General features: G+C 33.6%; 3 protein-coding genes across 4 annotated transcripts in view; 2 read left to right on the top strand and 1 right to left on the bottom strand.

The window, feature by feature from the left end:
• The first annotated feature begins 1598 nt into the window (after positions 1-1598).
• LOC111627128 (SPARC-related modular calcium-binding protein 1-like) lies at positions 1599-5552 on the top strand. Of its 2 annotated transcripts, XR_002756979.1 has the most exons (6): positions 1599-1677; positions 1749-1914; positions 1976-2006; positions 2491-2751; positions 5223-5294; positions 5369-5552. XR_002756979.1 is itself a non-coding variant. In XM_023370694.1 (5 exons), the coding sequence occupies exons 1-5, from the start codon at positions 1613-1615 to the stop codon at positions 3271-3273; spliced, it is 687 nt and encodes a 228-aa protein (XP_023226462.1). In that variant the 5' UTR covers positions 1599-1612; the 3' UTR covers positions 3274-3312. The 2 variants fall into 2 exon arrangements, 1 of the variants encoding a protein (XP_023226462.1); XM_023370694.1 differs by lacking the exons at positions 5223-5294; positions 5369-5552 and adding an exon at positions 3110-3312.
• Positions 5553-7409: 1857 nt separating this feature from the next.
• LOC111627117 lies at positions 7410-10587 on the top strand. The gene is made up of 2 exons (XM_023370679.1): positions 7410-9442; positions 9597-10587. Exons 1-2 carry the CDS (start codon positions 8761-8763, stop codon positions 9845-9847), a joined length of 933 nt encoding a protein of 310 aa, XP_023226447.1. The 5' UTR covers positions 7410-8760; the 3' UTR covers positions 9848-10587.
• A 3718-nt stretch (positions 10588-14305) lies between these two features.
• Positions 14306-22640, bottom strand: part of LOC111627124 (tyrosine-protein kinase Fyn-like) — a 29751-nt gene continuing 21416 nt past the window's right edge. Inside the window, exons 8-10 of the mRNA XM_023370689.1 lie at positions 18915-19068; positions 18699-18830; positions 14306-15261 (exon numbers count right to left, since the gene is read on the bottom strand). Coding sequence (XP_023226457.1) covers positions 15047-15261; positions 18699-18830; positions 18915-19068 — 501 coding nt within the window. The 3' untranslated portion in view covers positions 14306-15046. The remainder of the gene's footprint in view (positions 15262-18698; positions 18831-18914; positions 19069-22640) is intronic.

The following is a 22640-nucleotide window of genomic DNA, read 5'->3' as shown; positions in this document are numbered from 1 at the left end:
GTCCAAACCGTCGTCGAGTATTAAAATTATTTATGCGGTAATACCCCCAACTTACGCGATGGGTGGGACCGAGCGCTAATCGCCTAAGTCGGAGTATAATTTCCCATATAAATACGTACAAATAATTTTTAATCGGGGCCGGAGACTAAAGAAAACAATAATTTAGAAAAAAATGTCTAATAAAATCTTAGATAATACATATGTATAACAAATTAGGCCTATATTATTTTACAATTTTTCACATTTACTCGATTATCACGCCATAATTTTAACATCGTTTCCATCTCGGCGATAATACTTCAACGTTTACGAACGATGCTCGAATTTAAAGATCGAGCATTTTTCGCAGCTTCGAGAATTTTTTCTTTGCCTTTTATAATTGTTTCGACCGTCGATTTCGGTAGATCAAACTTCTTTGTAGTGATGTAACGAATATTCGGTTACTATTCGGTATTCGGCCTATTTTTCACTATTCGGCCGAATACCGAATACCTAAAAACAGGAGTAATAAATAACAAAAACGCAGTAAATTAATCATTTTGGTATTTAGATTTAATGTTGTCGAGTTAGCGTTGCTTGTTTATATTTATTTATAACTTGTAACACGCGCAAAATAAAAAAGAAAATAATATTAGTCACACGTATTCGCAATTTATAATTACAAAGATCGGCACACTACACACCTATTCGTTCGAGAATCGTCGCACATCCGAAGGTCTGACCCTGCCTATCCTTCTTTTTAAGCGCTCGTCTTTGCTCTACCCTTTCTCTTTCCTCTATCGCTCTAGTCCATGTATGCTTATGCATACATCATAGTCCATGTATGCTTATGCATACATCATAATACCGCGCTCACGATACTTTCGATTCGTCACTTTTCCGTCGTAGAGTTCCCATTTTACAATTACGTGACTCAGCCTGGTGATAACGGACAAAAGAGACAGATGGGACGTCGATATAAGTCGCAGTTACGATTTCGCAGATTCGAGACAGCTCGATAGCCCGAACGGTCCCGGGCTTTCGCCCGTGCACGCTAAGTGACTTACATTACGAGCATTTAGCTTTCCGAAGTCTATGACAACGATTGTTTGGCATTGACGGCCGCGAATTTCGTGCCAATAAGCTGCCTCCACTCGTTCGATTACGTTATTGACTCAATTTCGTATTTATTTTCACATTTTTACTTGGCGGTCCTTCTCTGTTCTTTTTCCGTTATTTACACGTGTAGGTCATTTCGTTGTTATCCACATTTGATATNGGCGGCCGAGGAAAAGACGCTTGTCGAAAGTTTTTATGGGAAGTCGGAATCTCTTCCTGCATCGTCTAAGAACGGCAATCTAAAATTGCCATTTACGCAAAGTTTATAATAAAACGGGCTTCATGTCATTTTTTCTTTTGTAAAAGTAAACGTCAAAAATAGCAAATATTGCAAATGTTATAATTACAAAATCCATTTACTTATCAAAACGCAGAAGAGGAAAAAAGTGTTTACTAAAGTAACTTTTTCTGCCCAATATATTATAAATTACGCTCGATATGCATTTTTTTTATTTGAAAAACTATAAATCGAGAAACAACCGCTTTAATCGCCGAGAAACGTCGGTAAGAAAAGATGAATTTTAAATTTCTCGCGGCCTTTTGTTGTCTGGTGTCGGCCGGGGCCAGCTACCGGGCCAGGTAATGCGCCTTTCTAGTCGGTCGGATTTTAAATCCAATTAATTATAATATTAATTACGTTGTTTTTGCAGGGCGACGGACGTCTGGCCGGTGGGAGAATATCTGGACGACGACGTAAAGGTGATAACCAGTGACCGGCCCAACAATCTGGAAATCAAAGATAAAGACGGAGGAGCTTTAAAAAAAATTACGGTCACGGGATATTTGCTAAGCGATATGCAATTCGACGATATGGACGTCGGTACTTATTTATAGGCCATCTGTAGATATTTTAAAACTTAAATTACTTTCGTTTCAGATATTAGTTATCGCCGTTCATTCTCCCAAAGGTAATTCTTTTACAGTTTTCCACTAGTAACGCGCCTCGCTCGTACGATTACGTATCGCTAGTTTTATCCGTCCGCTCGGCTGGCCTCCGTTCCTAAGTTCTTTCTCGCTAATTAAACCGTAGCTGGTTTAACTTACGCCTAAATCCAGCCCCCTAGTGTTAATTGGATCGGAATAGCTCGATTGTACCAGATCTGCCCGGGCCACGGCCTGGGGGGAGGACTTTCGAAGAGAAACGGGCCGCTATTCGGGTGTCGGAGGCGTAGAGAAAATTTTGAAAACGCGCGGTCGGTCCGTTTGCGGGCGCTAACCCGCGCCGTTGGGAGATTTCCTCCGTTCGGGCGTTAGTGGGCCTAAACCGTACGTGGTGGCGGCGTTACGCCACGTTAATAGAAAATTGTCGGTTAAGAACTAAAAACGCCGATTTAGATTAATAGAAATTTAATTATGGCAATAATTAAGTAAGCGTTTATTATTTTCGAATAGGTTTACAAGTAGCTAACGCTCCGGCTCCATCGCGGGTCGTCCCTTGTTTGATACTGAGAGAAGAAGCTCTGAAAAACCCTTTTCCGCGACTAATTCCGGAATGCGACGCCGACGGAGATTACAACCAACGCCAATGTCTGTACGGCGATAAGGAACGGTGTCAATGTTGGAGCCGGGACGGAAGACCTCTGTCCCATTCCTTCGCTAACGTAGTGGATTGCGAATGCCACAGAGAGAGAGACGACGCTTCCAGACCCGAATGTAAGTACCGTTACGGTACGAACGATGGCTACGCCATTAACGTTCGTACTAACCAGGGAATCCGGTAGGTAAGAAACGCTTACGCGGGAAATGGGGCCGACTGTCCCGAACGACGGGAAACGGCCCGTTTTATCGTAATCGCCGACCAATAGCGTTAAAGGATTTTCGTCCGTAAACGGAGGCACGGGGGTAGATATCCGGACGGTTAGTTGGGTCTGGGGAAAGGAAGTTAATTTCGACGGAACAGTGACGACTTCGTCTTCCTTTTTTTGTAAAAAACTAGATATATTTCTGACGCCAATTAAGCGATAAAATTCCGATTGTCACACTAACCCGGTGGCGTTGGTTTTCTTTTCAGCAATAGGGAGATTCGTACCACGATGCAACCGAGACGGAACGTACAAATCCAAACAATGTTGGGATACCTTCGGAATATGTTGGTGTTCGACTCCCGACGGACGTCAAATTTCCGATATCGTCGAAGACTACGTCGATTGTTCTTACGTGGGTAATAGACAATAAAAGAGAAAAACTTTTTCAAAATTGTATCGACTAAATGTTTGCCAGCGTTTAATTTAGAACACGGACGCTTGTAAATAAAGGCAATTTTCCGTTGGTTATTAATCGTATACTTCTATCTGATTGGCGCTATCGTTATATGTCGTATTAATTAGTAATATCGGCACGGAACGGGAATACGTTTCGGGGGCCGGGCCCAAGACCCCGCGGCTCCGTTCGGAGGATAACGGACGTCCGAGGAAAATTATATATTGGGTCCCCGCAGTAGCTCGGTTAAAGTAAAGGAAGTAAACGGAAAACGTCGTATCGCTGGTACTTTGTCGGAGTCCATCGTCCCCTCCGGCCGTCCCTAGGACCCGTATTAGACGACCGGGGACACCGTCGACTGGGCGACAAAATAAGAGACGAATAATAGACAAAATATAAGATTTTCTTTCTTTTCTTTATAAAAAACACCATTCTTTTCTGTCGATCTACTACCCATAANGACTTAATTAAATTTGTATATAATAAAATCTATTAATTAAAAAAATTCAAAAACTATCGGAGGTGGTTTTTGACATCAGAAAGTAGCTTTAAATAACTACCGAAGTCAAATCCGTACGCTACAACTTTAGAACGATGAATTAATTTTGATAAAAAAAATCCCATTAAAAACAATTAAGCCTTAATGGAGCCTTATCAAAGGCTCATTAAAATCGCGATAAAATTTTTTTGCGCGGGTAAAAATTTTTGAAAAAAATTTGGAGACAAAACACATTTCAAAAATCAAAAAAATTGGGAGCGAAAGGACCGCATTTTTTGTAACGCTATGTAACTTTCCCGAGTTAACTCGGGACTGGACGTTTGTAAAGTCAAACGAGTTAAACGCGTTAGTAACGAATCGTTCGAAAAGTCTAACGAAATAGGAATAACGATGACGTCATTTTCGTTTAATTCGTTCGACTTTACGAACGTACCCGATGTTAACTTTACATTCCAAAGATAAAGTTTTTTTTTCTCGTTTGATGCGGAAGAATTAGTTCTACTTCCTTTGGATGATATAGTAGAGTCTCTCGAGTCTCTGTAGATATAACAAACACAGAAATAAATAACACAAAATAAATTGTAGCTACGCGTCGATTCCGCGCGATACATCCGAACACGTAAGCCGAACAATAGTGCGGGGGGAGTGAGTAATCGAGAGTCGAGTGACGCTCGAATCGGCGAGATTTGAAAATCGTGCGAGTCGAGGTATTATTGTATTTCATTGAATTTTATATATAAATTCTCGATTTAAAAAAGGATTAATAATATCTAGCGAAACGGAAAATTTTTTAATAGGAATGTGTCGGAGTTACCGGTTACTTTTAGCCGTAACTGGGCGCCGGATAAGAAATTTCGCCTTGTAACAGGAGCTCCGAAGGCAATCTCGGTCGATCTGGTCAAGTTTTCGTCTTTATTAACCTACTAGAAATAAAATATGTAAAACAAATACGAATAATAATATAATTTTTCTCTCCCGTAAACCCATACTTATTATTTTTTTAATCGTCCGTCTATAATAGGAATGACTATCCTATTCTATAAAGATGGCCGTCGGGTACCAATGGGCGCGGGTGCGTCGGTAATATAATAGAGTGTTTGTAAGCGCCGCGATATTAAAAGCTTTCGTCCCGTAGAAAACGTGGAAATTTCTCTATTACCGCCGTAGAGATTAGTATAGAGTACCAAGCTTTCCGGTGTATTGTCGTAAATCGTACGACAAAACGATAAAAATAGTGGATAAAATTCGGCAATTCGATAGCGTTAATCGTCCTATTTAACGGGAAGAAAACAATCTTCGGCGTGTATAAATTCCGATATTTGATGGTAAAGACGCGTTTATATAAAAATTACGAGACGATTCTGATTTATTGCGTACGAACCGTCATTTAAAATAATTTTAGTTGACTTTAAATTCTTTACTGTAGGCAAGTGAAAGGTCGTTGCGCTGGCTGTGTTTTAAAGGGGCGACGAATATGGAAGAAAGATTGGCGTAGAAGGTAACCGTATAATTTTAATAAAGACTTTATCGCTTTCTTCTGTGGTAAAATATTAAAAACTTTATCGATTCTAGACGAAAATAACAAGTCCGGAGACAATGAGGAATACGAAATATTTTACAGTAAGGTATGTCTTGTTTTTAACTTTTGTCAATTTTTATTACAAATGTATAACGGATGCGATGACAGAAGTCGACTCTTCGACGTTTACCGAATTGTTAAGGTATAAAATACTAAATTTAACATCTATTTACATAGCCGAAAGAAATGTAATTAATTATTCGAGAAAATTACATTGGCAAATAGTCAATTTGCTCGCGACTTTTTGTATATAAACAAAACTAATACTGTATAGATAATATGTTGATTTTAGCGCGCTTATTTATTACAATTTTCGTCGTTTCGTTAATTGATGCATTAAAGCGATTTTGCCGTTGCGGTTGAAGAATAGGAATGACGTCCTCGTCCGATCTTCGTAGTCTATGGTAATGGACCGAGCACGCGTTAACTTATTGCTCGGTCTATTATCCGGTAAAGTTCGGCCTATGGTAGTACAATTTGCGCCGCTTGTGTTAAATTACTTTTTGTTATATAATATATATAATTATTCAAATATTAAATGTTTTGAAATGGGAAAATGAAACTACCGAATTCATCAGATATTTTTTGCCGGCTTCGGTCGGTCCTCGAAAGATTCGCTAATGGTTAACAAAAGACGGCAGAAATTGGTCGGTCGGGACGCCAATGAAAAACAGCGGAGAAAAAATAGCCCGATGGACAAAAGAACGAGATGCGTGCAAATTGAACCCAAACAACTCGGAAGTTAGCAAAGCAAATACGAAATATTCGGGTATGATAAAGGTTCCTGTGTTTAGAAATGGGCTTGAGATGTAAAGAAAATACTGAACTAAAACAATATAAAGTCATTGTTTGGATTAAAATCATCAAAATTGAATAAAGGGGAACGTTGTTTATAAATTTGTATTTTCAAAATTTAGATTATTCACGAAAAAATGAAATTATGTGTAAATTAACAAAGAATCAAATAATGTGCGTAACATTACCTTCCGCTACAGAAACACCTTCTCTTGCGGATAACAAAATCCAACGAAGAATATGATTTATCTTGGACAGAAGACGATCAATCATCAACTACATCTAGTATTTCTCTGTCTGGAATAATTCGGAACAAAGAAATTTCTTGTTTATCCAAACAATAAGATCCATTCAAATGAAACTACGACAAAATATAATAATAATTTATTGACAAGTAAAAATGAAAAATATAAATGAAGATAACCATTTATCTCTGTTAATAAGAAAATATAATCAAAGAAATATTTTCATTATTTAATAAACTAATATTGTAAATCTTATATAGCGAAGATATATTAACCATATCCAAGATCGTCCATGTGTATTTAAAATTCGATATAAAAATTATGTATTGACACGATTTAGCAAAGTACTAACTTAATCGTCTGTAATTTACAGTTATAAACTAATTTCTTGAAGCTTTAACAAAGAGAATTACACTACGATTTATAAATGCACGCTGATGGTGTATAACAAAACTTGCGATAATTTTAATATGAAAGTAAATATAGCGCTATATTTGTGTTGCCTACAAGTTATCTGTGTTTAAAAGACCAGTTGAGTACAGCTAAGAGCAATACATGGCTTGAATGATTGTAATTATGTATTTTCAAAATTTTACCAGTAAGGAATTGGTAACAGGTTTTAAACTGTAAGAATTGTCTGTGTATTGCAAAATGGGTTTAGTCCAAGATGAATTATCATCTCAATGTTTGCACATAGCTTAAACATTTAGCTTAACGGATAAATGTTTAAACTATAAAGATGCAACCATTTTACCGTCGGCATGGAAATATATAATCAGAAAGAGCTCAATAAAACCTGAGTTACTATAAAAAAAATCTTTACATATTGTATTAAGGAGAATTGCCGTATTTTGTATTTTATTTTATTTTGTTTTTCTTGTTTATTAATTTTCGTTATGCTTGTTTACGTAATCTTATTTTAACGTATGTTCTAATATAATTTAAATTTGAACGTGTTCGAAAAGCCATTCATTCGAACGTCTTTAACCTGATGATGGCCCATGAAATGGATTGAAAACGTTTGTTTAGCTGAATAATGTGCTTTCTCAGTAGTAAGGTGTGTTGACTTTATAATGTTAAAGAATCTGAGTGTGAATAGGAGAGTTTGCAATATCACAAAGAGAAGCCGCATCAAACAACTGTAATGCATAAAACAGTTATGACTTTTCAAATGGCATATTGTTTCTGGCTATATTCCTATTACTATAAATAAATCAGATTCAGAATTATAAACTTCTCCATCTTATATTATTAGAAAGAATGTTATTTTTCAAAAAAACACTTCACAATGGAATCAATGAAAATAAATAGCTTTAATTTAAATTTAAATAAAGAAAGCAAGATGCGACTGCTGTTCGCAAATCACTGAAACAGGTTTATGTTCAAAGTTATGATAGAGACAAAATACTACATCATCAACCTTGCGCAAGATAGTGATGGGATTATCCTATCAAAAATGTACTGTACCATCAAATTCAAAACATCAAAATTTTTAGCGTGGTGTTGCTTTCTGTGTAACTAGAAAGTCAGTAGCCAAATTGATATAACAAAACAGGCAAAAGTATCTTGATGATTCTTAGACATCATAAGTCCCATAAGACCATAAGATCATTCTTAGACATCATCCATGAGCAATTATTTACTGTGACTTGTCACAATGTTGGGCTGCATTTTTGATCATATTTTAAATTTAATTTAAAATATATGCTCTTCACCTCAAATGACCATAATACTTTTCCTTTAACGATAGATAGATGACATTTGGGGGGAAAAATTTTTTTAACTGAAATATTACTTCCAGTTTGCGTCGGAAATTCGTATATAGTTAATTGGGGCCTAAGGTTTCCGTATCTGGTCTCGTCTTTCATCTATTTAACTCCATTCTCGAGATTATAGTCCAGTAACTTTAGACGAAAAAAAGGTCGTTTCTGCAGAAAAATTTGAAGCCAGCTGAGTTTTTGTATATCACTTTATTTAGTCACACTAAATAAAATGTCAAAGTTCCCCAGCATTCTGCTATAATGCTGGGGAACTTTGACTTAATGTTTTACAGTGCTAAAAAGGTGCTTACAGAGGGTATAAAATCGATCTTTTGTTAGTATATATAAACTTGAAGATGAGAACGAACATTTCTGTAGAGAATTTTATCACTTTCTGATACAAGCGATTGTACTGAATTTCCACCAAAACTATCTTTATTTTACCTGCCCCAATATACCTGAAATTTATGACAATCAACAAATATCAAGATTAAAAACAAAGCCAAGTGTGGCGAAAGCGTCAAAAACTATCCAAGTCCCATTGAAAATTTATGAAAATCATGGCGTAGGAGGATTGAAAAAATTATGGTGGAAAAAGTTGATTATGAAGTGAAAACAATGTCAATGCTCTGGAATACAGATATGTTATGGATGTATGGGAAATGGAGACACCTACCAGAAATACCAGGAAGGAGTACATTTATGGAGTTTCTAACAAAATACAAGGTGTGTATCGAGTCACGAATAATTTATCTGCCATTTATCTATCAACCAGCCAGCAATTACAACACTATTTATACCGTCTTGCAGTACATTCTCGAAGATGGACAAAGGCACGGTCATACGGCGTGCATAATAATCTCCGATCAACCACTCTATATTAAAGCTCGAGAAATGGTTGCATCATCAGACGAAACTTCTCCATTTTCGAAGATAACAGTGAAGCTCGGAGGTTTTCAAATGGTGATGTCATTTTTTGGATCAATTGGATATATCGTGGCAGGAAGTGGCCTTAAGGAAGTGATGAGCACTATTTATGCTCCACATTCTGTGGATAAAATGCTGTCGGGTCACGCACACTCCAGAGCTGTCGGAGCTCGTACGTTGCTGGAGGTTGCTTTATCACAAATAATTTTCAAGGAGATAGCATTTGGAGGAGATGATCACGAATTCTTTAAGCTTTATCTGGAGAATTTAAATGAAGCAACACCTACATTTAGAGAGATTGAAGGGTTGAGTACTGTCACATATTTGAAAAAAAAAAATTGCTGAAAAATGTCACAAATTGGAAATTAGAGGCCCGACCACAAAATTATGGATACAATATTTTGAAATGATAATGATTGTTAATTAATTAAAGAATTTATAAGGGCAGAAAGAATGGGACATTGGAAGGTGCATTTAGCTTCGGTAAAAAATATTGCTTCCTTACTTTCATGATGCGGGACATTATCTTTACAGAAAATCTGCACGTTTATATATTCAAGAAATGGGAAAGTTCAACGGAAAAGGAAACTTTCAAAAAGTTTATCAACAATTTTTCACAATTAAATGGTCAGATAAATTTTTCTGTGGAACATCGAGCGATATGGTAATAGAACAATCACTCGTGAAATCGGTAAAAATACAAGGACGCGTCATACACGGAAGAAGTGCCAAAGAGAGTGTCTAAAGTAATTTGTTGATGAACTGCAAGCAATATTTCACAGGGACTCGAGAGGTTTTGTCAACTTTCCTTTTGCAGTGGAGAACAACATGTCAATGCAATGGGATCTCGCATACACCGATGCAAAGCAGTTATCGGAATGGTTTCATTCTCACAGTCCCTTTCTGAATATTCAACAAATCATACCTATTGCAACAGGGGGTAACGGGTGATGAGAAAATAAACTGTCACAATGTGCTAAATATTGACACTACCACGATGGAAAAAATAGTTAATAAAAGTTTTAATGGCATCAAATTTTAGTGTACCGACAGAGTATTTTAACTTTTAATACTTAATAGTCACGAAAAAGTTCACGACGTGACTGTGCCTATTGATCCATTGTCGTTGTTTCAAAGGATCAGTGCCATAAGAAGATGTAGAGAAGAGCTCCGCAACATTTTGAAATACGAGTTAGCTCCATATCCTATATCGCTCTTCGATGAAGTGGGAATGAGAAAAAAAAAAAAAAAAAAGTCATCTTTCTTCAACGGCTTCCACATCCGATTTCAAAAGTGCAACTTATGTCCTCGATGGAGGATTTCTCTCGCATTATTTTGTATGGCATCAAAATGAAACTTTTGGGCTAATACGTGCACAATATATTAAGTACAGTAGAGCGTCGATTATCCGAATCAATTGGGGACTGGGGGTGTTCGGAAAATCGATTTTTTGGATAACCAATTATATACGAAAAAATGCGTTAATATATCCCATGTTTAAATTTTCTCCATTGCGTGTCGCTTCGCGTTGAATTTTTGTCAATGTTAAGCCTAACGTAAATTTTTATAATAATAATCGTGGCTATTGTATGGTTAAAAATTATTTATTTTGTACAAACGAAATAAATATATTGAAAAATGAAATTACTACAAAAGTTGCTTCTAGCCCTTGATATAATTATATTAATTAAATTATCCACAACCGTGAGGCAGATAATAGTGAGGGCTTATCAGACTAATCAATACTGATATCTGGTATATTAAGCGGAGACGGAACGAAGGATGGCCTTTAAAGACACTCCCAGCATTAAAAACAATATACAAAAACATGATGTTAAAATAATAGAAGGTACGTTAATCAAGTCCGTCATCAAATTTAAAAAATACAAAATTAAAAAGCTAGTGAAAAAAAATACTAATATTTTAGCCCTACTCCTCTCTTTAACCAAAACAGCTATTTTACCAAGAAGTATAATGAACTAGTTGGACATTGTGCTATTCCAACGATGGATCTAATAAATAATTGGAAAAACAAATTGATGTACAAATCCCCGATAGAATTAAAGCTTTATTAGCTAAAGGTTTAGATTATAATTTCCAAACATATTTACCTAAAAGCAAAATTGCCATCGAGTTAGAGTATATTCTCAACAGTTTAGACATAGTCAACCATATTGAAATTAAAAATAAAGTCCAAAATATCGTTAAAAATCACAATCTTAGTAAAAACCATAAGATCCTTATGGACACGTAATAATAATATTAAAGGTTTAAAAAAATTCATTAAGAATAATAATTTAGTCGTCTTACGGGTCGACAAATCTAGGCAGAGTATAGTCACGAACTATCGGGGTTATATTAAGGTAGCCCAGGTTCTTTTAGATAACAATTTGTATGAGGAACTGCCCCGTCATCCGACACTTAAAATTAAAAAAGAATTGATTGTTAGTCTAAAAAACCCATTAACTATCAAAATTATTGATAAAGATGATTATAAGTTTATCACTAGTTATGGTCACCGCACCCCCAAGTTTAACGTAAGGATCAAGACCCATAAAACACCCATCGCTTATAGACCTCTTGTTGATATTAAATTTTATTGTTTATATAACTTAGAGTTATTTGTCAAATCCAAACTAAAATCCCTGGTAATGTCTAAACATTGCATTAAAAGCACTGATGAATTTCTTAATACTGTAACCTAAAAAAAGTCAAAATGGAAAATAGGTTTAGAATGCTGTCTTTTGACATCAAGAATATGTACCCCAGTATCATCCGAGATAGAATTGTTAATTCCCTCCAGTCTATAAATTGTGCAGTTGTGAAATTGATAAAAGTACAATAAAAGCAATAAAATTTGAAACTAACACTTATAAACGTAAGTATTTTGAGCACATAGAGATTTTAAAAATTGATAATATTAATAGAATTAATGATAACTTAGGTGTTAAAATTGACAAAGGATGGTATAATTTTATCTTTTAAAAACTAAATATCTTTGTGATGTTACCACCATATGTATTGTTAAAAACCGTTGGGAACTTGTGATTGTATCGTATGTTGTCACCACTTGTACACCAGATGTGGACTGACACACCTCCCTCACTACCACTCCCAGCATCTTGTTGTAAGCTGGCACCTGCTACTCTGTCGTCTTACTGTTTTTGGTATGTACATTACCTGTCTGTATAACTTTAGTCCATTAGTGTTAACTAATAATTGTCTAACTAATAACTGTCTTGTATCAGCACCCTGTATGTCATTCCACCGTGCAAAGTCATCAAGATTTATTAAACCTGTCTATACTGATATTGCCTACTGCTCATACTGTTATAAAGGCGTCTTCTCCTTTATATTGTATAGTTTTTGGCATAGTTTTAAGTTTACCTTTACTTTGTATAATTTTTAATATACCATCTACTTTAGATAATACCTACTGATGATGCTTACTACTCATACTGTTACAGTGGTGTCTTCAATTTTTTTATATTGTATAACTTTAGGCTTAGTTTTTAAGTCGACCATTACCTTGTATAATTCTATTATAGCATTACCTTTAACTAATACCAACTGTGAGGGACTATTTTCTATTGGGAAAATAGTCCGAAATGCATTTTGGGTTTGTTTTCACACTTATGTAGTAATTTTTTGAGTTTATTCAATTGTTTTCACTTTGATCCCTAAGCGTTTGTGCCCATCATTGGTCTGATAAGCCCTCACTATTATCTGCCTCACAGTTGTGGATAATTCAATTAATGTAATATTGAAAAATATAAAAACAAAAAATTATACTTTAGAAGTCAATCTAGTATCAAAAACATTCGATTCGGCACGACTACAATGCTTTCGGTTGATTAGCATTTGGATAATTGACACTTTACTGTACATGCAAAAGCATTTTGGTTCAAACACTATTATTGTTTTCAATGGATATAGTAATAGAGGCACAAGTGTAAAGCCTTGGAACAACTTTGTCGATCCTCCAAATTGTCTTCTGTGGATGTTCTATTTGATAAAATGATGACTGTAACATTGAACCAAGAGAAATTTCTTTCCGACAACAACAACAAAAGCAGATTAATTACAATGCTAACTGAAAAGTTCAAAGCTACTAATTTAACTGTCAAACACCCTCAAGATGATGATGATGTTTTGATTATTGAAACTGCACTTGAAAATGCAAGTAGAAATACGACTGTTGTCATTGGGGAAGATATTGATTTGTTGGTGATTCTCACCGCTCGCACATCTGTTGATAATGAAATTTTTTCCTCAAACCAGGAAAAGGAAAGGTCGAGCAGAAAATTTATTCTTCAAGAGGCTTCAATGAACATGAAAGCTGCAGAGATCACATTTTATTTTTACATGCATTCTCCAGATGTGACACAACATCTACTCTTTTCTGTAAGGGTAAAACAGCAGCTTTGAAACTATTACAAAAATGACAGGATTTGCAACATGCTGTTCAAATTTTCAACAAAAGTGATGCTTCGCATGAGTTTTCTTTTTCTTTTAATGGAATACAGTTTTTCCTGGGCATATATGGCACTTCATGAAAAGAAAATTCCATCAATGAATATACAAGGTAGATATTTGTCCTTCACAAAGTCTATTGTGAAGAACAAACCAGTAAACCTGAATTTACTACCACCTACAGCTAGTGCAGCTGAAGAGCATCTATTTCGAGTGTATTATCAAGTCCAAACATGGCTAGGTTATGAACAAAATCCCAAAGAGAGGGGATAAGTTTTGAAGAATAAATTTTTTGAAGCTGAAATGAACATCACACCCTTCTGCATGGGATTGTCTTCTAAACATGAATTTTTTCAACTGTTCAAAAGGCTGCCAGAAGTTGGGACTGCACTGCTCATTAGTTTGTGAGAACTGTCACATGCAATCTGACCTAAATGTTGCACCAACAGATACATTTTATCAATAATATTTCTTAATTATTTATGTTTGTGTATGTTAAGGTATGTGCCTTTATACATAGGATCATTTGATACTCTCAAGCATAAAATAATTCCACAATAATAACAATATCACGGTTTTAAAAAGATCATGCTAACTAAATGCAATTTATAGCAATCATAACAATTTTGCCATCAAAAAATTTTAAATGTTATCAATATTTTGCTACAAAAATATCAGACCATTTATATTGCAATATAATAATTTGTATAAAATATTTATTTAAATTTCTCAATACAAAGAATTTTTATTATTACTTTCAATCTTATAAAATGACTTTACAAATTTTTGTAGTATTCATGGCAGGATGAGAAAATATAACAAAAAGTAAAAGAAAATCTATGATTTTAATACAGTACATCTGACCAGTTCCCAATAAATCAAACTTATTCTGCTATTGGCATTGTTTCAAAGTGGCATCATGCAGCAGCATTGGCTTAGTATTGTAAACAGATATTCTTTTGTTAAAAATACAGTTAAAACTATACAGTATAATACTGCACCAAAGGATAGACAAAGGATTTCATAAATCATAACCAGTCATGCAGCGGTTTACTATATGTACAGGATAATCAAATGAAAAGCTCACAAACACAATATATGCATATCCCAACACAGTAGATAGGTTCCAAAAAAGTACCATGTTATACAAATCTGTACTATACAAAACAAAGGATTAGGTTCCAAAGCTGGCAACATTTTTCTGAAATTATTCTTTTTCATAATTAACAGAAATATGATAATATCCAATTTTTCAGAAATTCCTGCAATATTTTCCTCAAAACACATTGCTTAACAGTGATTTAGAAAAGTTTATGTAATATTAAAATCATAAAAAAAAATATAAATTTACATAAGATAGATAATACTAGATTAAATGATATAAATAATTACACTATATTAAATGTCTTCCTATACAGAATTTTAGTAGTAATACAGTTATTAATTAATAATTATTCAGTTCTTTGCATAATCAAAATTCGTCAGCATCCCTGTAACTGGGTTCGGTGGATATAAAATAATCGTCAAAATAACCAAATAGAAATTCAAACGTTGGCCTCTTTTCCGGATCCGAATCCCAACACTGCAGCATTATGTTATACACGGAATCCGGACACTCGTAGTTTAATGGCTTGGGCATACGATAACCTCTGTCCACTTGTTCGATCACTTCCCGATTGTGCATGCCTAGAAAAGATTATAAATTAATTGAGAACATTTGATGGTAATTCAATATCGCAAAGTACAGGCAAATATTTCCCAACTAGTAGCTTCTTGGTAATATTAATATACTACTGGCCAAGTAAAATGCAATACCATGTAGACCTCTAGATGTTGCAGGTGTTGCATTTTACTTGGCCAGCAGTGTATATAACATACTTCCCATTCATACAAAACTGCAATTTTTATAGTAATACATATCACATCCTTCAAGTACAAAGAAAGTTAAAGCAGTATTTTCTGGATTCAAGTATACTTTAGAAAATTCATATATAATGCCTTCTATATACTATTCTTACAGTTTAAAAAAAAAATAATACAGCTGATTTAAATTTATTCAAGAAATTAATGTCTCTGGACATCAGTTGTGGCACTGAGATGTACAACTGAAAATTGCAGCAATGTAATATAGTAGGGAACATACGATGTGATAAATCCTTCTGTACAATTACCATATTAATGCACATTAACATATATTAGAGATATTTACAATGCACAATTAATGCTTATTTGTGGGCAGTTAAGGCATTGGCCTACCACTCTGGGAAGACCAAAGATTGAATTTAAATGGCTGAAAAGCCTCGAAGTTTTTCACAGGCCACCTGGTTGCTCACATTGTGAGCACAATAGATATGAAAATAGATCCTCTTAGTTCCCAAAGGGCAGGAGGAGTTTATAAAAAAATGTTTATCATAAAAAACATGGCAGATTACATCAACTAAAGAATGTTTAAACTAACAAAAACTACTAAAACTGTAAGTAGTGCCCTATATAACCAAAAATCTGCATTGCTTATAGTCATACTTAAGTAAATTTTAGTTGTTAAGTCCTGTATGCTATCTAGATTTAGCAATTGCTTTCTTTTCATAAATCATAAAATAATGTTTTCTTAAGTTGGTATTTTTACTGTTGACTAAAGGTATTCATCAATGGTGTATCAAAAATATATTAATTGATAATTTACTAAAGTCACTATTTGAATTTATTATCCATAATGAATTCAAAAATGTTAAACAATAAATCTGCTTATTTCAAAGAAAAATAATGCTACAGTATTTAAATTTAATCGATTGAAGAGAAGCTTAAGATTTAAATTTTTTTGGTATCTTCTTAAAGTATAAAATAGAAAATCCAATAAAATTAAAAATAAAATTTTTAATTTTTTCAATTTTCATAATAATTGCAACAACTTTTGTTGATGGAACAAAGACAAAAGCTTAGGCCCACCAGTGGTCGAGTGATTAAAACCCCCAGAACAGGTTCATGCCCAACCAATGGTTTGGTCTCATAGATTTTTTTCAGTTTTCTTCTTGTGTCTAACATATAAATAGGGATCAATTTCCTATAAAAGTCCTCCTGAGAGACACTCTTCCCTTACTAAATTACACTCATGTTTCATTGCCATACTTTATCAACTATACAAAGGCTTAAAATTGAGCAGGAAGTGGTAACAAAGTTAAAAAATAAATAAATGAATCTTTTTTCTCATTTATTTATTTTGGTTGGAAAAGAAAAAGTTCTAGATGTAGAAGTTTTTTAAACTTTAAGAAATAAACTGAGGGCTTAACTGAAGTTTTCCACTGTAAGCTACTGTTTGGATTTTGCAATGAGGAAAACTTGGTCCAAGAGAAAAGAAATAGTTCCCAAAAATAATCTAGTTAAATGTTTTGATTTATAGAAAAAAGAACTTTGTTTTCTTTCCCCCTCCTACAAGCACAGAAAGGATCTTCGTTTGTGCCCATTGTAGGTTTAGCCAGGTGGCAAGAGACAAACTGACATAAACTGCCCTAAAAATTTCTGACTCGAATTCAGATTCCTCAAAGTGGTGAGTGGTGGAGTAAGTGGTTTTTTACCCCTATCTGGTTGGATGGCCATTTAAATTTTTTCTTGTTGCATAGCTGGATTTAGATTTTATGAGTTCTTAGTGTAGTTTAAATAAATTTTAACAAAGAATAAGTTTTTGCTAAATAGGAATGATTATAAATTGTTTCCTACAATAACTGTTAAACTCTATACTGCTTGAAAATTTGATAAATTATCTTCTTGTCAGACAAAAAAAGAAACAATTAGTATTGGCACAGATGCATACATTCATCTTATATTGATATGACAAATATCAATGCAAGATGAATGTATGCATCTGTGACAGACAGATTCTAGAGTCAAAATTAAGCTTAAAATTCCCTATATGTATTTTTCAAAATCTGTTTCATTTTCAAGATTTAGCCTGCAAAAATGATACTTTTCAAATTCTCTGCCAAAGTACTACATTATTGACTTTTTATGCTTTTATCAACTGATTGAGGTAAATAAATAGTGCCCAAATAGTTCCTAATGTAATATATGTAAACAAAGCCTTATTCATTTTAAGATTTTGCAGTAGCCATCTGCTTTACAAAATGAAAAAACAATTAAAAACACTTGATTTCTCAATGTAAATTTTCTTTGAATATCATTTCATTTGTTACAAAATTAAACAGAATCATTTACAAGAACTGCTCAAAATGTCATCCATGAATGTGAATGTATAAATGCATAAGACAAACCAGCAGCTCACATACCAGCTAACATGTATTCAGAAAAACAATATTAATGTTAATGTTGAAATTAACTAATGATTGATAATTTGTAAATAATTATAATAATTTTTCATAATATGAAGTTAAAGAAAACAATTATTATCGACAGTCCTTTGAGCAGTTTTGTATAAAGATTCCAAGTCAATAATGATGATAATTGGCAATTTAGATTTAGCTTAAGCTTAAAGTGATATAGAAGAATGGAAAGAATAATCTATGTGAATAGGATAACAAATGAAAAGATATCAAGAAGAAAAAAGAGGAAATTAGTGATACAAACAACAAAAAGAATGATAATTTGGCTAGATGGATGGTGGGCAATATTTTTTGAGTAAATTAAAATTAATACTAGAGGGGATGAGAAGAGACTGGTTCAAGAATGAGATACCCAATACAATTAGGGATGGACATCCATCTCTAGTCCTGTCTAATTTTGTGCCCTATACTCTGTACACTACATAGAAATTACCCATTGTGGGTAATTTGTTTCTAGCATAAGGAAAATCAAGCACTTTTTTTTTATATCAAAACAGGTAAACTTTATTGTATATTGTCTCTAAAGGTTAAACATTAATAGATTTATTGTTAAATATAAGTCAATAAATTTATTCATGTTTTAATGATTTTTCTATTTGATACTTGTCGAATTTATAATATAAACTGAACTTCTAATAAATATGGGAATGCCCACAACAAACAAAATACAGAAAAACTTCAGAAAGAATTAATTTATGATAGGAGGAAGGTAAAGGATAATAGGAAAGGTAAGAGTTAACAATTTTTATTTTTATGTTTAACATTAAATATTTGAAATATTTCACTTACCAGGATAAGGAACTTGACCATATGTAATAAGCTCACACAAAAGTATACCATATGACCAAACATCAGATTTGATTGAGAACTTTCCATATAATACTGCTTCTGGTGATGTCCATTTAATTGGAAACTTTGCTCCTACAGAATTTTTTTAAATTAAAAATCTATCTAAATTGAACATATAATTAACCAAGTAATAATGCCCAATAACATTAACTCTACCTTGTCTAGCCGTATATTCTGAATCTTCGATAATTCTTGCCAAACCAAAGTCGGCAATTTTTATAATATTTTCTTCTCCGACCAAAATATTCCTGGCTGCCAGATCACGATGTATCAGTTGTTTACTTTCAATGTAAGCCATTCCACTAGCTATCTGTAAATATCTTTGAGTTACATTTGGTATTTTTTAAAAATTAATATAAACTTCTTTCTTAAGTATCTATTTACACTTGCAGCATGTTTTAACCAACTCCAACATACATTTAAAATTAAATATGTATTATTAATGTATAGCATGATGATTCATATGATGGTCATTTAATGTCTTGTGTATTTTGATGATGATTTCATAAAACATGCCACTTTACTCAGACATTTTGAAATATATTGCAGACCTTGGAATCACTCACTTTTCTCACTTGTATTCACTTTTTTGATGTATCCTCACTTTTCTCACCTTTCAGGTCAACTTTTCTCACTGTTTTGGTCATTTCCACATGCTCAATTAAGATGTGGGACCAATCAGAAATAATTTTAAAGCCAAACAATCTGCCGAATTTTCGGATTAGAATTTTCTGGAAGAAAATACTCGGCCCTGAGCGGGACTCAAAACCACAACTGCCGCTCAGTTTTGTTAAGTTATAGGAAACAAAAATTTCTTTCACGCATGTAAAAAGTCATTCAAGCATTTAAAAAATCCCTCTCATTACAAATTCAGCAGCCAATGTTGAGTAAAGTTATGTACTTATGCCATATTGTTAGCCAAAATCTAGTTCAGAGTTGCATTTCTTTCTATGGAGATTAAAAATAAGTATTCTAAGCATCCCTACATTTTTGGCTGTTTTCTAGAAAATCCATTAAAGCCCTTTGTAGGGGAAAACACACTACACCAAAGGATTAATCTCTTAAGCTGACAACACTGCTGCCACTTCTAAATTTAAAATATATTAAAATTAACATAAGATAGTGGTGTAACCTCCTACCTCTAGACAATTAAATGGTCAAAAACTAAATTTATCCTTGTTATAGCCCAATAATTTGGCAGATCATTTGGATTTAATTAACAATCGGGGTATAGAGTTGTTGTTTACAAGAATATTTTTTACTTTATTTATCTTTAAATAATTTCATAAACTTCAGTTAAATAAAGTTACTTTAATGATTTCATAGCATATTTTTAACATTTAATCACATCTATATACAGGTATACCTCACCTTACGTCGGTAATTGGTTCCAGGAGAGGCGACTTAAGTCGAAAAACAATGCAAGTCAAATTTACTTGTCACTAGGCTAAACCACAAATAACGACTCCCAGTTTTGTATTTTATTTATAAATGAATTTTTAATAACATATGATTAATAAGAATTTATTTTAAGCTTACAAACAAATAAATTTTAGTTTTTAATATAGTACAGAAAAAAAATAATCTAAATTTACGAATTTATGTACGTACAGTACATACTTGTGAATGCACATGTTTACAATTTGGCGATGTTTACAGTACATCGCTATTATTTAAATTTACCAATATCGAGTGGCACTGACAATGATGCCAAATGGTAGATATTGGAGCTACCGTGGAAAACACCAATATTGAGCACTTAAAGACCACTAAATAAGACAACACAGATGTTTTCATGTTTCATTCTCTAGGATTTATGATGATTATATTAACATTTACTGTAAATGTACATATTTTAATATGATTTTATGTGCTTTAATGCTTTTATAGTGATATTACGACTTCAATGTTTGTGGTGGACAGACGTAAAGTCGAATAAAATGACTTGAACTTGATTTTTATTTTTCCATATATTTTTTGACAAATGACGTATAATTGAGAACGACATAACTTGAGGTATACCTGTATTCCTAAATGTATGTTTAAATCAACTACAAGTATAATTATTCCATATAGTAAGTATTATTTTCAAAAAAACTTGTAAATGAGGAGAAGGTACTTAAAACTAATAAACAACTTTTAATATCAAAAGGAAACAAATGATAATTGATATGTCCACTTGTTTTGTATATTTAAATCTTGATAAATTTATTGTTTCACCTTCAGTGGTAGTTTCGAGGACAATGGTAGAAATAAAAAACTGTATTTCGTTACAAATAAAAATCCAATGGTAATTGGTAATTTTAAATTTATTCACACAAGTGGTTTTAAAATTTGGAGGACCAAAAAAAGTGTGATGTAACAAGTGGCTACTATATTACAGTATATAAAGAAATTTTTAAAATGTATTTAACCATAACAGAATAAAAAGAAAAACAACAACTTTTACTACTATTTTGTTGAGTTTTCCTTCTATGTTTTCACTTTGTTTTGTCACTATTGAAGTCACTTCTTACTCATTTTTTCTAACTTTTTCAGAGGAAAAAATGGCACTCCCAGGCCTGATATTGTTTTCTATATAACAAGTCTATGTACTTCAGACAAAACTACCAAATTCTTTACATTAAGCCCCCTTAAACTTTTGATTACTGTTATTCCCAAAATTGAACAAACATACATACATACATACATGAAGGACATCGGCCTCTTATCCTCTTTTCCGCTGGCTAAACAGCCAGCGGAAAAGAGGATAAGAGAAGGGGGGAAGGAGGGAGAGGAGATAGACAGTAGAGAAAGGTAGGATCTCTCTGAATGGCATACTTATGGCTACAGTACCCTCTACGTTTTGATGTTTGCGTGCAGTTTTTATGCTGCAAGGCCATAGTCCCCCAAAGGGTCTAAAAGTAAACTTGAGTTTAGCGAACACCGATAATTGAGTGCCGAGTGAATAGCTAGGTGTAGAAGTTAGTGCCAAGTGGCTGTTAATAGGAAGGCTTTTATATCTACTTAATACTAATAAACTGAATGTGAGCACGAATCTTAATACTACTAACAGCTAGACAGACAAAAAGCACAAAAAGGAAATGAACACAATGACAAACAGACCAACAGAAGACAAACAAAAATACCCCAATTTTTATTTTATTTATTTACTTTTTTTAAACATTAACTTACTAATTAAACTAACCTAGCATAACCTAGGACAAACGTAACCAGAAAATTAACACTAATAACCCTAATCTAATTTAACCTAACCGGAAACCAAGCTATGAGTATCTAATCTAACTTACGACTAGGACTAACTTGAACTGACTGAATTTAGACTGAAAAGAAGACAGAAAATAAGAATTAAAATACAAAGTTGAAAGGCAGCTATATACCAACAGTTGAAACAAAGCAAGGGAAAGCTACTTACCATCCATGCCCCAGAGTAAGTGCTCTCAAGAGCACCACTAAGAGACATGAATGTGAGGAGATGATGGAACATTGTACACGTGTGAATGAATTGGTGCGGATGGCAAGGCCAGTTGTATCCTTCAAGAATAGCAGTTCTCATTAAACTATTCTTAGTTTTTTGCTGCAGTAAGTACAATCACATTAAGTGAAGTGGTGTTTTCTCCTCCCGAATACAACAATTGCATTGTGGAGATTGTTCCCAAGGTTAAATCTATGCAAGTATTGCTTAAAGTTTCTGTGTCCCATAAGTAGCTGAGTGAGAGTGTAACTAGGGTAAAAAGTGGCAATGAACTGCAGTAGTGTCAACCTTGGGGATGAAAGTGTAGGTGAGACTACCAGTGGTATCATGGTCCCAGATGTCTTGCCAGAGAATGAAGATGAACACACAAAAAAAACTGTGGTGGTATTTGTGTTTTTTATTTTATA

Source organism: Centruroides sculpturatus, unplaced genomic scaffold (genome assembly GCF_000671375.1).
Source record: "Centruroides sculpturatus isolate CEXI.00-Female unplaced genomic scaffold, Cexi_2.0 scaffold471, whole genome shotgun sequence".
NCBI lineage: Eukaryota > Metazoa > Arthropoda > Arachnida > Scorpiones > Buthidae > Centruroides > Centruroides sculpturatus.
This window is presented reverse-complemented; position numbering and strand designations above follow the sequence as displayed.